The sequence below is a fragment of the Chelon labrosus genome (genome assembly GCF_963514085.1).
Source record: "Chelon labrosus genome assembly, chromosome: 10".
NCBI classification, from domain to species: Eukaryota; Metazoa; Chordata; class Actinopteri; order Mugiliformes; family Mugilidae; genus Chelon; species Chelon labrosus.
Window position 1 is genome coordinate 3824907 of NC_140360.1, and position 17053 is coordinate 3841959.

General features: G+C 40.5%; 1 protein-coding gene across 1 annotated transcript; it reads right to left on the reverse strand.

Annotated features, from left to right (window-relative positions):
• Positions 1 to 6863: 6863 nt before the first annotated feature.
• Positions 6864 to 16987, reverse strand: sars1 (seryl-tRNA synthetase 1). The gene is made up of 11 exons (XM_084553530.1): positions 16826 to 16987; positions 15770 to 15840; positions 15605 to 15685; positions 13413 to 13571; positions 12626 to 12769; positions 12333 to 12488; positions 10084 to 10305; positions 9867 to 9996; positions 9505 to 9662; positions 9145 to 9274; positions 6864 to 7540 (listed from the first exon to the last, which is right to left on the reverse strand). Exons 1-11 carry the CDS (start codon positions 16959 to 16961, stop codon positions 7371 to 7373), a joined length of 1557 nt encoding a protein of 518 aa, XP_084409656.1. The 5' UTR covers positions 16962 to 16987; the 3' UTR covers positions 6864 to 7370.
• Between the last annotated feature and the right edge of the window lie 66 nt (positions 16988 to 17053).

Consider the following 17053-nt stretch of genomic DNA (forward strand, 5'->3'; position numbering starts at 1 on the left):
TTATTGTTTGGCTAAAGCAGCTGCGATGGTTCAGGAAAAAAAGGCAAGAAACCCAAAATAAACAGTGCAAAAACTAGTGCAAAGATACAAAAACAACCACAAAGAGACCCATAACAAACACAAAGAGATAAAAATGTATATAAAGACACAAAAACAACCGTAGAGATACACAAAATTAATGAAAACACAAAACAAAAACAAGCAGACGACAAACAAGTACAAAGTAAATCAAGGTGTTTATTAAAAGTATTTATTAACTGAGTTACATGTTTCTAAGGTAGGTTAAACTTTGGGTATACTGGGGAACAAGTGCATCTGCATTCGAACTATGTGTTTGTTTCAAGCCTCCTCTTCAGATCCTCGTTTTCTCTTTGCAGGACTTTATTCTGAAAAAGAAAAAAAAACTTAATTGTTTTATAAAAGCTTTTGCAAACTCAAATGCAAAAACGCAAAGCAGCACTGACCTTATGTCTGAGTGCCTCAACGATCATGTCCCGTCCTCCTCTGGCGTTCTCCTCCTTTTTCGAAGCTCGGAAGGCATCTCCAATGATCGAGACCAGCACGTGGGCCTGGAAAAGTGTTTAGCTTCTTCAGATCTGGGACACTGCAGCCACGCTGGTTTTCAGTGGTCTATATACATATACATAAGCTGTTCCTCGGCGCGCTGGTAAATACTCACAAACTTTTTGCTCTGGAACACGTAGCAGTGGTACGTGTCTGCTGCTGGATGTCTGGCTATGAAGCCGAACATTTTGTGGGAAGACGGCAGGACAGCGCAGAAGGAGACAGTGGAGAGAGGACACGTGTACAGCAGGAACTGAGGACAGGAAAGATGATGAGAAGATTTAAACATCATCTTTTGAATGAGTGATTCCAAAGTAACGGGTGCACGTCCGTCACACACCTTGGTTTTGTGTTCCAAAAGGTCTATGCCGCTCAGGGTCAGGAAGAAATGGACTTTGTTCTTCTTTGCTTTTTTGTCTGGGGTGTATTTATCTGGTGTCTAGGCGTGAGAGGGGTTAAATAAAATACATGTTCACTTATTCTCAGAGAAATAAAAGCAAAAACATAAAAATGAGACCAGTGGATTGAACCAGTACACAAACACAAAACGACTCAAGGGTTAAATAAACTGCATCAGGTCTGCATGATGGCAGGGACTGTTTCAAATGTGCAACAAAAGTTATATAATGATGGGAATAGTCTCCCGGGAAATTAAAACAGTAGAAAGACAAAGAGACACAGAACAAACACAGAGAGATGGAAAATAACTACAAAGATACAGAAACCACAATAAGGGATGACAAACAAATGCAAAAAATAGAAAAATGTGTGTAAAGGCACAAAAAGAAGTACAAAGGGACACAAAACACACACAAAGAGATCAGTGTTGCCAGATCTCACGAGCAACAACAAATCCAAGGAGATGGAAAATAACCTCAAAGATACAGAAAGAACAACAAAGTAACACAAAACAAACACCAAAGACAGGAAAAATATCTATAAAGATACATAAAGAACAACAGAGACACAAAATAAACTCAAAGAGATGAAAAAAATGTTGAAAGGCACAAAAACTACAACAAAGTAACACAAAACAAACACAAAAAGAGGAACAATTAGGGCATATATATATGTATATATATGTATATATATACATATATGTAAATAACTACAAAGAGACACAAAACAAACACAAAGAGATAAAAAAATGTAGAAAGACATAAAAATGAAAACAAAGAAACACAAAACAGAAAAAAATGAGGGCAGAGATACAAAAAAAACTACAAAGAGATGCAAAACAATCGCAAAGAGAAATAGCAGAAATATACAAAAGTGACAATAAAGTAACACAAAACAAACACTATATACAGTAATGGACGAAAGTATTGGCACCCCTGGAACTTTTCCAGAAAATGCACCATTTCTCCCAGAAAAGTGTTGAAATTACAAATGTTTTGGTATACACGTTTATTTCCTTTAAGTGCATTGGGACAACACAAAAAAGCAGAAGAAAAAAGCCAAATTTGACATAATTTTACACAAAACTCAAAAATTGACTGGACAAAATCATTGGCACCCTATTAAAACTGTGGGTAAATAATTTCATTTCAAGCATGTGATCCTCATTTAAACTCACCTGTGGCAAGTAACAGGTGCTGGCAATATAGAAATCAAAACTGAAGCCAGTTGGAATGTATAAAAGTTGACTCAACCTTTGTGTTGTTTGCCTGTGTATGCCACACCGAGCATGGAGAAGAGAAAGAAGAGCTGAGAATTGTCTGAGGACTTAAGAAGCAAAATTGTGGAAAAATATCAACAATCTCAAGGTTACAAGTCAATCTCCAGAGATCTTAAAGTTCCTTTGTCAACTGTGCGCAATATAATCAAGAAGTTTTTAACCCATGGAACTGTGGCAAATCTCCCTGGACGTGGACGAAAGAGAAAAATTGATGCAAGAATGCAACGCAGGATTGTTCGAATGGTGGATAAACAACCTCAGTCAACTTCCACACAAATTCAGGCTGTCTTGCAGACTCAGGGTGCAACGGTGTCAGCTCGAACAATACGTCGTCGTCTGAATGAGATGAAGCGCTATGGCAGGAGGCCGAGGAGAACCCCACTTCTGGCATAAAAAAGCAAGACTGCAGTTTGCAAGAACATACCTGAGTAAGCCTCAATCCTTCTGGGACAATGTTTTGTGGACAGATGAGACTAAGGTAGAGCTTTTTAGCAAAGCACGTCATTCTACTGTTTACAGAAAACCGAATGAGGCCTACAAAGAAAAGAACATGGTACCTACAGTCAAATACGGTGGGGGTTCAAAGATGTTTTGGGGTTGTTTTGCTGCCTCTGGGACTGGGTGCATTGATTGTGTGCAAGGAATCATGAAATCTGGAGACTATCAAAACATTCTGGCCTGTAATGTAGGGCCTAGTGTCAGAAAGCTGGGTCTGCATCAGAGGTCATGGGTCTTCCAGCAGGACAATGATCCAAAGGGTGTGCAACCAAATATTAAGTTGAGGGTGCCAATGATTTTGTCCAGTCAATTTTTGAGTTTTGTGTAAAATTATGTCAAATTTGGCTTTTTTCTTCTGCTTTTTTGTGTTGTCCCAATGCACTTAAAGGAAATAAACGTGTATACCAAAACATTTGTAATTTCAACACTTTTCTGGGAGAAATGGTGCATTTTCTGGAAAAGTTCCAGGGGTGCCAATACTTTCGTCCATTACTGTATATGTATGTATATATATATATATATATATATATATATATACATAAAACAACTACAAAGAGCTACAAAACAATCACAAAGAGATGGAAAATAACTACAAAGATAAAAAAGTAACACAAAAGAGGAGAAATTAGGGCAAAGATATAAAAATCAAACACAAAGAGACACAAAACAAACACAAGAGATGGAAAATGTGTGTATCGATACAAAAAACAATCTCAAAGAGATGGAAAATAGCTACAAAGATACAAAAAGAACTACAAAGTAACACAAAACAAACAAAAAGAGAGGAAAAATAACTATAAAGATACACAAAGAACAACAGAGACACAAAATAAACACAAAGAGATAAAAAAATTGTAGAAAGACATAAAAATGAAAACAAAGAAACACAAAACAGGAAAAATGAGGGCAGAGATACAAAAAACAATTACAAAGAGATGCAAGACAATCACAAAGACATAAAGGAAATAGTAGAAATATACAAAAGTGACAAATAAACAAAACAAACACAATATATATAAATATATATATAAAACAACTACAAAGAGCCACAAAACAATCACAAAGAGATGGAAAATAACTACAAAGATAAAAAAAAAGAACAACAAAGTAACACAAAACAAAGAGAGGAGGAAAAATATGGGCAGAGATACAAAAAACAACCACAAAGAGATTAAAAAGAATGTAGAAAGCCACACAAACTACAACAAAGTAACACAAAACAAACACAAAAAGAGGAGAAATTAGGGCAAAGATATAAAAATCAAACACAAAGAGACACAAAACAAACACAAGAGATGGAAAATGTGTGTAACGATACAAAAAACAATCTCAAAGAGATGGAAAATAGCTACAAAGATACAAAAAGAACAATGAAGTAACACAAAACAAACAAAAAGAGAGGAAAAATGGGGGCGGAGATACAAAAAACAACTACAGAGAGATTAAACAAATGTAGAAAGGCACACAAACTACAACAAAGTAACACAAAACAAACACAAAGAGATGGAAAATGTGTGTAAAGATACAAGAACAACTACGGAGACATGAAAAACAATCAAAAAGAGATAAAGAAAACTGTAGAAAGACATAAAAACAACAACAAAGTAACACAAAACAAACACAAAAACAGGAAAAATGAAGGCAGGGATACAAAAAACAACTACAAAGAGACAAAGAGATGCAAAACAATCACAAAGAGACAAAAAAATGTAGAAATGTAGCAAAACGACAACAATACAACACAAAACAAACCCAAAGAGATGGAAAATAACTACAAAGGTACAAAAACAACAATAAAGGAACACAAAACAGACACAAGACGAAACCAAGGAGACACAAACATGGACAAAGACATGCCAGCCTGGTTGTGTACTCCCTCCCTGTGAATCCCTGTGGATGTCAGTGTGTGATAAAGCCGTGGCCTACTGCCTCCAGCTCAGCATGAGCAGTAACACAACATTTGTAGAAATGAAGCAGACGGTGTGTGTGAGCGGACGCCACAGACCTTGAGGCTCTGAGCTGCCTCCTCCAGGATGTTCAGTCCGCTGGGTTGGACGACTTCCACTCGGCCGAGGAACTGGACACGAAGACAAACAGAAACGGGAAGTGGAACTTTGATGTATCAAATACATTTTATTAACTTTATCTGACTATTAGAGGCTGCAGCCGGTCCGGCACACAAGCACTTTACTTATCTACATTAAAACAACAGATTTGACTGTCCCTAACCCTAACCCCAACATTTACCTTTATTTGAAAAGAGATCTCGCTGTCATCCTCGATGTCGCTCATCTTGGCGCCGTGACCCCGACTAGACCCTGTAGGACTGTGACAGATACAGAATACCTTAGAGAAACATCTGAATCCGGTCGTCCAACATCAGAAACGCGGTAGTATCCGTCTCCTTACCTTTTTGTAGGTATGCTATATGAAGAGCTCTTCTCGTTGCATTGGGAACAGATGGTGTAAAGTCTACCAGAGTCAATAAGTAACTCAGTTGCCTTCCTTATTGCTCTTTATCAGCTGTCCACGCTACCGGGAAGTTTCTTTGATACTGGTTTATGTTTGGGACACCTCCGAGATGTTTCTACCAGGAAGATGTGAACATTTAAATACAATTCTTGACTGTACTCATTTTATTCTTATTACTTCTTATTACTCTATTATTTAAAATAAGGAAGGACTTTCACCGCTCTTATTTTATTATATATTTATTTAATTTTATGGGATAATTGCCGTAGAGATAAACAAGGAATAATGCCAAACAGAGCACAATGTAGGCAATAGACTGAGGCGGATTTAGGGCAAGGCCGACCTGGGCAGGCGCCAAGACTTAGTCACCTTTGAGGCCCGACGCTGCTCTCAAGAGTTGGAGCTTATATCATGTTTTGGATCTCCGTCCCCGTCCATGGAGCAGGACAAAGACGGCGACCCGTCACCAGTAATGATCTAAATTGACTCAAGAGGCTTTAGAGAACCCAGAAGCTTTCATATATATATTCTGTATTTATATAAATCTTATCTTATAGTGGTGCTTTAAAACGATATAATTTGTGTCATTAAAAGTGAACTAGATGGAAAGCCAAAGCAGAGTTGAAGGGGAATTACTGCTTTTTACAACCTGGACCTTATTTCTGGCATAAAATACGTCCGCTTACTCACCCATATAACTAATTTGGAGTCGTTAGGACGATATTTAGAGCCGCGTATGTCTATATAGTGGGAGTGACTGGGGCACCGAAACGCAGCCTTTAAATCCAGAGTTACCGGTTATAATCCTAGGTCAGATCAACCTACTAACTTCTGACCTGGATGATGTCATCTCTGAGTGCTTATCTACCTGTAATTTGCTACTGCTAGTTTTTTGCAACATGGTTGAATATTTTTCTGTTTCTGAGGTTGTGGACAACGACTTTGTTTATGATGGACGTCCTTACCGTTTTGAGCCAGAGTATACGGATGAGGAGCTCGTTGAAATGAGGATGAGGTAACTCCGGACTCAACGGGGAATAGCACTAGCGTATCATAACAAATTATTGGTGAAATGAACGAGTTTCGCGGCAGATAATGCGTTATTTAGAGGCTGCGTTTCGGTGCCCCATTCACTCCCATTATATGGATATACGCGGATCTAAATATTGTCCAAACAACTCCAAATGACACAAAAGTTGTATGGGTGAGTAAACGATTGTATTTTATGCCAGAAATAAGGTCCTAGCTGCTACCTCTAAGAAAAGGTTAACAAGATTGTTACTAGTGACAGCATTTACACAATTTAGCCTCATTTCACTTAATTTATTGGTCTCGATCAGTTTGTTTTCCAGATGTTTCTTCATAAAAACATGCTTATTGGTAATTTCCTCTTCAGAACTTTTCATCTAACACACTTCAAGTCGTGCAGACTCATTAAAAACACACGGCAGCGCTCCACGTCGGCTGTATTTATTGATCACAGCGAGTGCCACGTCATCAATCGGTCATATATATATATATATACACATATATATGTATAGATCATTATATTAGCAGGTACATACAGAGATCTCCATAAAAGCTCAACAATGACTTCAAGTGGCGGCGATGACTGTGGTTGTGTATGGTATGAATGAAGCCTAAAACAGACGAGAGTTCATCTCCAGATGGAGGACTTTTATTGTGAAAGCCGTGTCAGACAGGAAGCAATCAGAGATGCAGATTTTGGTCTCGGTAAATAAACTGATCAGTTATGCTAAAGACCTCAAGATTGTACTTTTAGATGAAAAAAATAATCACTTGATTTATTCTGTGCTACCCAAACTAGGGACGGCAGATAAAGACGATTTATCTGTTTGAGCCTCGGTGCTGCTGCAGACGTGAGACAGATGTGACGGACAGGTGGACAGGTGAGGTGGACCGTGGGAAGAAGGCGAGAGCACAGACGGATCCCTTTTTTTTTTTTTTTTTTTTCAGTGTGATTTATGTAAATGAGATGAGATGAGCGCCACCATCCTCAGATAGACACAGACGGGACAGAGCCTTCACGCTAACGTTTAACTTCAAACCATTTGAGAGAAACAACACAATGAGGCTCTGTTCCATCCCTGTTTATCTGCGAGGCTGGCGAGTGGACGGCGTGGTCTCGTCCCGCAGTCTACGAGTCGTTGACGGACATGGTCTCCATGGCGTCGGGCAGGTTCTGGTTTCCTCCTCCTCCTCCCCCCTGCTTCTTCTTCTTCCCTCCCTCTTGCTGCTTCTTGGACTTCTTGTTCACCTCCTGATCGATGGGGGCTTCCTTGACGAACTTGATGATCTCATTCATACCTGGAAAACACATTTAAGCTTTGAGTCAAAACCAGAGCGTTCTGTATGAACCTACGGTGCAATCATAATCAAAAACATATGAAGATGCCGATTTGTTTTTTGTTTTTTTCCAGCACAACGCTAGAGAAGAGATAATTTATGAAAAGTCGTTAAATGAAAGCAACAGAACAAATAAATCGTGCTACCTGACTTTAAGATCTGCAGGATTTATTGGGTAATTACTGCATGGGTGATTATCTTTCAGCTGGCAACAACTTATTTAAGCCCAACTGATGCAATGAGTAGCTTCTCATTTCTTAAACAACCACGTCTAAAGACACATCCTGTGGTCGTGGAAAAGATGTTAGTTTGTTTGAGAAAGGTCAAATCATTGCCATGCATCAAGCAGAGAAAACACCTAAGGAGATTGAAGACACTACTAAAACTGGGTTAAGAACTGTCCAACGCATTATTAAAAACTGGAAGGATAGTGGAGAACCATCGTCTTCCAGGAAGAAATGTGGTCTGATTGATCGGTGATCACTTCAACGTTTGGTGAAATCAAATGGAAGAAACCAACAGTAGAACTCAGGGCTATGTTTAATAGTGAAAGTAAGAACATTTCCTCACGTACAATGTGAAGGGAACTCAAGGGATTGGGACTGAACAGCTGTGTAGCCTTAAGAAAACCACTAATCAGTGAGGATAACTGGAAAAACAAGGCTTCAATTTGCTAGGGAGCATAAAGATTGTACTCTGGAGCAATGGAAGAAGGTCATGTGGTCTGATGAGTCCAGATTTACCCTGTTCCAGAGTGATGGGGGCATCAGTGTAAGAAGAGAGGCAGATGCCTAGTGTCTACTGTATCAGCCTGTGATCTGGGGTTGCTGCAGTTGCTCAGGTCTAGGTTTGCAATTTCCCCATTGCAGGACTAATAAAGGTTTTCTCAATTTTCTCAATTATGTTGTCCAAAGAATGAGGTCAGCTGACTACCTGAATATACTGAATGACCAGGTTATTCCATCAATGGATCATATTCCAAGATGACAATGCCAGGATTCATGGGGCTCAGATTGTGAAAGAGTGGTTCAGGGAGCATGAGACATCATTTTCACACATGGATTGGCCACCACAGAGTCCAGACCTTAACCCCATTGAGAATCTTTGGGATGTGCTGGAGAAGGCTTTGTGCAGTGGTCAGACTCTCCCATCATCAATACAAGAACTTGGTGAAAAATGAATAAAACACTGGATGGAAATAAATCTGGTGACATTGGAGAAGTTTTTCGAAACAATGCCACAGAGAATGTGTGCTGTAATCAAAGCTAAAGGAGGTCCAACGAAATATGAGTGAATAAAAGTGACCTTTTTTTTGGTGGCAACTTTTTTTTGGCCAGGCAGTGCAGCTTTCAGTAAATAACTAAAATTAAACTTTTCAGACAAGCATCAGCATTATTTTAACTACCTAAAGTAACAGAAACCATCCTTGAAAAATAAATAAATGACATGTACTTCAGTGTTTTAGTTTGGCCCATTCACTAACAAGGAAGGGGGGGCCGAAGCTTATGACCTATACTGCAGCCAGCCACCAGGGGGAGCTCTGATACACAGTCGGAGCAGCTTACCAGGAGGCATGAAATCCCTGAGCTTCTCTGGAACCACGATGCCTTCCTCGTTCTGGTAGTTCTCCAGGATGGCGCACATCACGCGCGTGGTTGCACACATGGTTGCGTTCAACATGTGCACAAACTCTGCCTGCATAACACAGAGGAAGAGAAGCAAGTTGAAAATATCTGCGATGCATCTCTGCTTCCGACAAAATCATTGTCCTTTGACTGCGTAAGATTTACAGCTTTGACGTTTGAGGTATTTAACCTGCTGAGCAGTAGGGAAGAGATATAGCTGTCAGTCAGAGAAGAAGGTTTTACAATCCAACTTGTCCCCTCAAGGAAACTTAAATCTCAGAGCAAACAGCAGGCGCTCACCTTGTCCATCATCTTTTTGGTCTGCCCGTAGCGGATGCGGAGGCGTCTGGCCTGGTAGTCGGTGCAGTTTGAGCAGGAGACCAGCTCTCTGAAGGCGCCTGAGCCGGGGAACCAGGCCTCCAGGTCCAGCTTTTTACTGGCTGCGTGATTTAGGGCACCTACGAAGACATCAGGGAGGAGGCGGTCAGCGGCTGTCACGGTCTAACACCGTATAAGTGAAGCAAACTACCAGAAACCCTCTAAATTCTCTGCAAGTAGTCATGAGGGCTCAAACTTTCACTCGGAGTACCGTGGGACCTTCTTGAAAAGTTCCTTGAAAAGTATGCTTTGGTAATACAGGGTTTCCCATTCATTGTTAGTACCGGAGACGATGTTCACGATGCGATAAGGGATTCCTAGGGACTGGTAGAACTCTTCCGCCGTGCCGATCATCTCATCAAACATCTCCCACGATTTGCCGTCGTGCGGAGAGGCGTAGACGAACTGCTCAATCTACGAAAGGAGCAAAAAGGTTCAGAATCAGGACAATCCAAGTATCCAAGACATTAAGAGCGATTGTCTACTTTAGTGTCAGCTGACCTTCTCAAACTGGTGCACCCTGAAGATGCCGCGGGTGTCTCTGCCGTGGGAGCCGACCTCCTGTCTGAAGCAGGTGGAGAAGCCGGCGTAACGGATGGGCAGGTCCTCGGGTCTGAGCCACTCGTCCCTCAGGAAGGCCGCGATGGGCTGCTCAGAGGTGGCGATGAGGTATTTCTCGTCTAGGGCGCTGTCGTCCGACTTCTCGCTGCTTTTGCCGATGACCTGGCGGAAAGGACACGCAACGAAGCCGGAGGGGTTTTAGAAAAGTCGAAGGCTACAGAGTCTCTCCAGGTCCAGATCAAAAACTAGCGTCATGTCCTGTCACTACGCACTTTATTAGGAACTCCTAGTAGGGCTGGGAACAAATCTGTTTCTATCTTGTGGGTTTAAAGAAGGGATGTCCCGGTCAACTTTTTATTGCCAATCTTAAATGTCCAAAAGTTCCTCCCTTGCAGATTCCTAAAGTCTTTTCTTGTCTTCCTTGTTTTCTCCTAGATGCGACTGGATTCAGTCCAACAAATCTTTCCGTCAGCGTTCATGTGCCCCAGTAGACTCCCCGGATTCTGTTTTGTGATTTATTTTTGTAGCTGCTGAGGGTGGTGTCTGAGGGAAGGTGGTTGTCTCCTACTACCACCTCACCACACATCCACATTGTACAACTTACAAATTGCCGTCTGACAATTTTCATTCTTCTTTGACGTCTGGCAGCTTTGATGTTAACCAACTGCCATTAAAAGAAGAAGAAGAATGTTTGATGCTACAGGGACGTGGTTTTGGTTTATGGCAGACCTACAACTAAAGGTCAGACTTGGCTGAAGTCCCATACCGATCTGGCCCTGGATCAGCCCTAGTACCGGTCGAGACATCCCTAGTTTAAACGCTGTGATGTACACTATCTGTCTACATCATTCTAAAGATGAACACCGCCGCTCCTCAACACTACACCAACAAGAGCTTTGTTCATGCCTCCAGGGACCAATAGACTTAAAAACAGCTTTTACCCCTGGGCCGTCCCGTAAGTGCAATAGCTTGTATTTTAAACAGCACAGTGGTTATTATTTTTAAATCGCAAATTATTTGTTGGGACGGCACAGTGGAGAGGTGGTTAGCACTGATGCCTCACAGCGAGAAGGTCCCGGGTTCCAATCCATGGGCCGACTGGGCCTTTCTGTGTGGAGTTTGCATGTTCTCCCTGTGTCTGTGTGGGTTCTCTCCAGGTTCTCCAGCTTCCTCCCACCGTCCAAAGACATGCTGGTTAGGTTCATTGGTGATTCTAAATTGGCCGTAGGTGTGAGTGAGAGTGTGAATGGTTGTCTGTCTCTCTGTGTTAGCCCTGAGATAGACTGGCGACCTGTCCAGGGTGTACCCCGCCTCTCGCCTGATGACAGCTGGGATAGGCTCCAGCAGACCCCCGCGACCCTTAACAGGAATGAGCGGGTACAGAAGATGAATGAATGAATGAATATTATTTGTTGCCCTCATGGCTGTAGAATTGTGGATATTGGTGACTTGTGTTTTTTTTTTTTTTTTATAATATATATATCTTTTGCACTCTTCAGATGTGGCATGTATAACTCTACAATGAGAATAAACCATTCATTCACCTGAGCCTGTACCTCATTCCAAAAAGCCTTGTCTTTTAGACTTGGACTTACACAGACTGATTGAACCATAAGGGAAATTACTTGGTAACAGTAGCTCAGGTGCACATAAAAAATTTAAAAAAAAAAACACTCGAGAACCACTAGTAAAAAAAATAAAATAAATAAATAATGATAAAAAAAATCGAATAAACATGAAATAAAATTCTAAAAAAATAAAAAATAAATGAAATAAAAATCTAATAAAATAAAAATCTAATAAAATAAAAGAAATTTTTAATAAAATAAAATATAAATGAAATACAATTCTAATAAAATAAATTTCGAATAAAATTAAAAATCTGGTAAAATACAATAAAATAAAATAGTATAAGCAAAAATTTACAAAATTTGCATATGAACAAATCTACCAGAGACAGAAGTAAATATATATAATATACATAGGAAGGATTAATAAGGTGCAATAGTGCCCATTAACATAAAGGAAAGGTGAGTTGTTGTACAGCTGGACTGAGAACGGTATGAATGACGTCCTGTATGCTTGGTACTAAATCTGCTGCTGCTCTACGTATATGCAGCCCTCTGTGCGATGGGGATATTCCTTTCCTCCAGAGTCAACAGAAAAATTTGAGGAATTGCGTTTCGTACCTTGTACAGCTCGTCATCAAACTGGCTGAGCTGGGCGACCTCCTGCATGACCTCTTTCCTCATGAAGAACGGGGTGTAGAGCATGGTGTACTTCTTGCTGTAGAGGATCCTCAAAGCGTAATTGATCAGAGCCTGCTCCAGGAACACCAGGGGGCCCTGAGCACGTCAAAAAAAACAAAAATAAGAGCTCAATATATAGTTTCTAAAGCTGTCAGAATGTTTGGCTTGTTTGTGCCCGTCTGTGGTAGTTCACCTGCGTGGAGGAGAGCGCAGGTGTTTGTTCAAGAACTCACCTTCAGGAAGTAACCTCGGCTCCCGGCAACGACGGCTCCCTTCTCTCCCTCGAAACCGTCGATCATCACCACCAGGTCAACGTGGGAGTACTTCTTCTGGACGCTGCAGTCGCCCCAGGTGCGCTCCACCTTGTTGTCCACGTCCTGAGAGCAGTCAAGACGAAATGTGATGAAAGATTAACGATGGGAAGAAGATAATTGGACTACTGACAGAAAACTAATCTCACTAATCCTAACATGATTCACTACTTCATGATTGACTTCAAAGTCATTTGGCAAAAAAAAAAAAAAAAAAGGGGGGGAAAAAACTCCTGAGATTTTGTTAAAAAAATAAAAATAAAAGTTTTTATCTTTACACAAACCCTGGACCAACCACAGATTAATTTATTTCTTTACTTTGGCTGTATCTCTCAACAGCTGTAGTCATGCTCACTTCTACTGAAGAGTGATAAGAAGAGATTTATGAGCTGACAACAGATTATTCTATTTGACAGTATCATCAAACACGGATGACAGATCAGATTTTACAAGTGAGGATTTGTTGCTTTTCTTTTTCCAGTTCTACAACCACAACGTATTTTCCATTTCATCGCGTCGTACGTCAAAGGGCCCGTTCAGACCTCACATTAACATCACAAGAGTCCAGCTTGAAGTACGGGTATTTGAGAGATCTGATCTCTGACCCCCATGTGGACGTGGTGTGAGATGCATTTAACTTATTTTAACCTCGGGGGCCCCGCTGTCTTGACCTCAAACGCACTGTGAACCAAAGAAGCAGAGCACCCACCTCGTCGTTGCTGATGGGCACGGACGGGTGCAGGAGGTTACCGATCTCCCTCAGGTACTCGAAGCGCTCCGCCTCCAGCCTTATCCTATCGCTGTCGGCTTTCTCCACCGCCTCGTCCACCAACAAGCGCACCTTCTTGATCTGGGTTACTGTCAGGGCCTGACACAGACGACAAACAATGATAATAAAAAAAAAACTGAAAGAAAAGAGGTCCTGTTTAGACCTGGTGGTAACATGTGACGGGACGCTTAAACTACAGGGTCAGGCTTAGCTACGTCTAGTCGTAGTTTTAGATGCTGCAACCTGTTTAGATATGGAAGCATTCAGCAAACGTTTGAGATCTGATCATTCAGACTCTTTTGGAGGGGGTCTGGGCCACTTGTGAGCATATTACTTTAGTACAAAACGCCCCATGACCAAATTGATGGACCGCCTACTCAACTGACGTCCTCGATCAAAGACCAAAAACTTTGAACGATTCCCAGGACAAACGGTGCAGCAGTGAGATCACTCCGTGTACGGATGCTGCCAGACTTTTCATTAAATAAGTAAATAAGTTAACGTGAGAGCAGCTCATTACATCCTCCATTTTATTTTCATGTCTCTGAGCCCACCCACTAACAAGCTCCACCGCAAACCATGCATGAGTTTCAAGATTCAAGATGTTTACTGCCATTTGCACAGTAAAAAACTGCAGTTTAACTGATTATTTTTTTTTTTATATATTGCAAGCCTCCTTTACTAGCAATACATGAAAAGAAAGAAATATAAAATCTATAATATACACCTAATAAACTAGGTGAAAGGGAATGAGCAGGCGGTCGATCAATGTGTGATTTAGAGAGCGAGGAAGTAATGAGCTGAGGTGTTATCGTAACTGGTGACTCCAGATGCATTGTAAAGCTGGGTGTGAACACACGTACTGGGACGATTAATAAGACATGAGAACAGGGCCAGAGGTACAATTAGCTGAGCTGTTCCTCTGACTCCGTCTTTCCACAGATTAGCTTAACAACAAACAAAAATGCAGCCAAACGGCTCAAAGAGCCGCAGCTCGCAGCAATTAGTTGACACGTGCCCCTGCAAATATTCACAACCCCAGATAATTACAGGTGAAGTCTGCAGGGAAGAGGAGACGACGATGGAAACGTTTCCAGAAGACGGAATAAAAAAGTGATGAACCTCGTTGGCTTGTTATTCAAACTTTTGGATTTGTTAACGTTTGCTGCTCAAACACGGCATTTTTGTTTTATTTTAACATCCCGATCAAATTATTATCAGCCTTTTTGCTTTTTATTAGCCGGTCTATTAAAATAATTTTAATCCTTCCCATGTAAATATTAACAACAATAAATAATATGATAATATTGTAAATATATGTGTATACAAGAGCTACCCCTGTTTAAGTTTACAGTTTATATTGTATTTTATTTTATTTTTCTCAGTTATACATTTATACCTTTTTACTTTATGTGCCGTGTGCAATTATTACTCTTTTGTTTTTTTTACTACTTGCTGCAGGTACTGAAATACTTTTCACTGTGCATTGTACTATGTATAACCGTGCATGTGACAAATAAAACCTCCTTATTCTTAATCTTATCTCTTATGTACATAATATTTATTTAGTATTTTTATTTATTGTATATTTGTTCACATGCAAAGTTTGTAATTTTTTTTGCTTAGCATTTTATTTTACTAGATTTGTACTTGTATTTTAATTATTATTTTAATTATTTTATTTTATTTATTTTAATAAATTTATTTTATTTTTATAATTTTATTTTATTTATTTTTATTATTTTATTTATTTTTATTATTTTATTTTTTATTTATTTTTATTATTTTACTTATTTATTTTTATTATTTTACTTATTTATTTTTTATTTATTTTTACTTGTGGTTCTCTATAGTGTATCTACTGTGACCAAGAAATTTCCCTTGTGGATGAATAAAGTCCGTCCAAGTCGAAGTCTAATCTGACAACACGCACAATGCATTCGCAGATCGATGCCATTAATAACATTTAATCGTTTATTTCACGTCACATCCTGAGGTCCTCCTGGAAACACTTGTGCCACTCGCAGCTAATTTCTGCGTTTGCTGGTTCTTTGAGTGAATCTGATGTGGAAGTCGTTGAGGTCTCTCTGTCGCTGCGGAAGAAAAAGCCCAAAGGCGCTTGTAAGTCATACCGATAAGGTGTCAGCTGTTAAGGACTCCAGGTTCTGCACTTCTTCAGGTACAGACTCATCGTCCCCGACCGGTTCCTTCTTCTGCATAAAGAACACGGGAGCAGGTTAAAGATGAACAACTCCCCCCTCCGTGTCTCTTATTTAAAACCAGTGGTGCTTGTGTACCTTCATTTTCTCCCCGATGCTCTTGCTGCAGAGGTTCTTTGCCTTGTTGAGGTTGTCTGCAGTGAAGCGACCTGTCAGGGGGTAAACGAGTGAGGCAGTGCATCATGGGACTCTGAGGCTACAGGACTAGTTACCTGGTGACAGGTGTCTTCATGCAGCCAAAAAAACAATGATAAAAATAAATCACACGCACAGTAGGAACAAGGCAGTGACAGACTATAAACAGCACCACGCCGGGTCTGAGTAACACGGACTGTCTGTGTCTACGCTGCAGGGCGAGGTTGCCTTGACTTGTTGCTGGCTGGGATTGCATCAGATCGCACGTTTACACCCGGCGTCGCCAAGATTAAGCAGCGTTATCAAACAATTCACACGTATCATGTCCGTTAACAGAATAAAATGAAAGCGCGGTTAACTAGTGGTAGAAATGTGGTGTTAAATAACCACCGTTAGCCACCTGAAGGATAAACATACGTCTCGTCTGGATTCGCTGAATGGTGCTAGCTAGGCTAACATTAGCCCCATTACGCGTTATTCCCATCCGCTAAGGAGAACGTACCAGACTCCATTAAAACGGGAATACGAATTGTTACTTTAAGTATTAACACAATATTCTTGCGGTGTCTGAGGTTAATACTATTACGTATTGTTAAAGTAGTGTCCATCGGCAAATACGGCATTCAAATAGAGCACCAAAAAACTCGTAAATTATTTAACTTATTAGTTTTATGAAGTGAAAGCTGACTACTGCAGTGTGGCCAATGTTCACTTTCTCTAGGGGAGGTAGCAAACTAAATTACTTTCTAAATGTACTATCAAGTTTTTGTATTTTTAATTTCCAGGTGCCGAATTGAAGATGAGGTCGTGAAATTAAATAAAGTCGTTTCATATGTCGATGGGATGAAACATTCAGCTATATATGCACACTAATAATGAATATAGCCAGATTCCCAATGGAGTTGGGCGTAGGCTACGCTAACATTAGCATCATTAGCCACAGCGCTAACCATTAGCTACCATGGCTGAAAGGAGAGAAAACGAAAGAAGGTCGCTTACATTTTCTCCACTCCGTATCTGCGGCGATGAGTTTATCAACCAGCGTCACATCTTTAAACCTCTTCCGTTGAGTCTCACGGACGATTTCTGGATCGCCGCCTTTGTCGGTTCGAAACAGGTCCAAGTCGAGCACCATCTTTCCACGCTGCCTGTCAGAGAGACTGAATGAGCCCGCAGCGGTGACTCCACCATCCGGGTTGCCAGATTCGGTTCCTCAAGTAACTAATC

What these genes read in the sequence shown, in the direction of transcription:
- sars1 (XM_084553530.1), bottom strand. Translation starts at nt 16,961, where the DNA reads ATGGTGCTCGACTTGGACCTGTTTCGAACCGACAAAGGCGGCGATCCA. An exon ending in TGCCCATCAGCAACGACGAG is followed by an intron (nt 12,770 to 13,412) that starts GTGGGTGCTCTG and finishes GACTGCTCTCAG; the next exon opens with GACGTGGACAACAAGGTGGA. An exon ending in GCCGAGGTTACTTCCTGAAG is followed by an intron (nt 12,489 to 12,625) that starts GTGAGTTCTTGA and finishes TGACGTGCTCAG; the next exon opens with GGCCCCCTGGTGTTCCTGGA.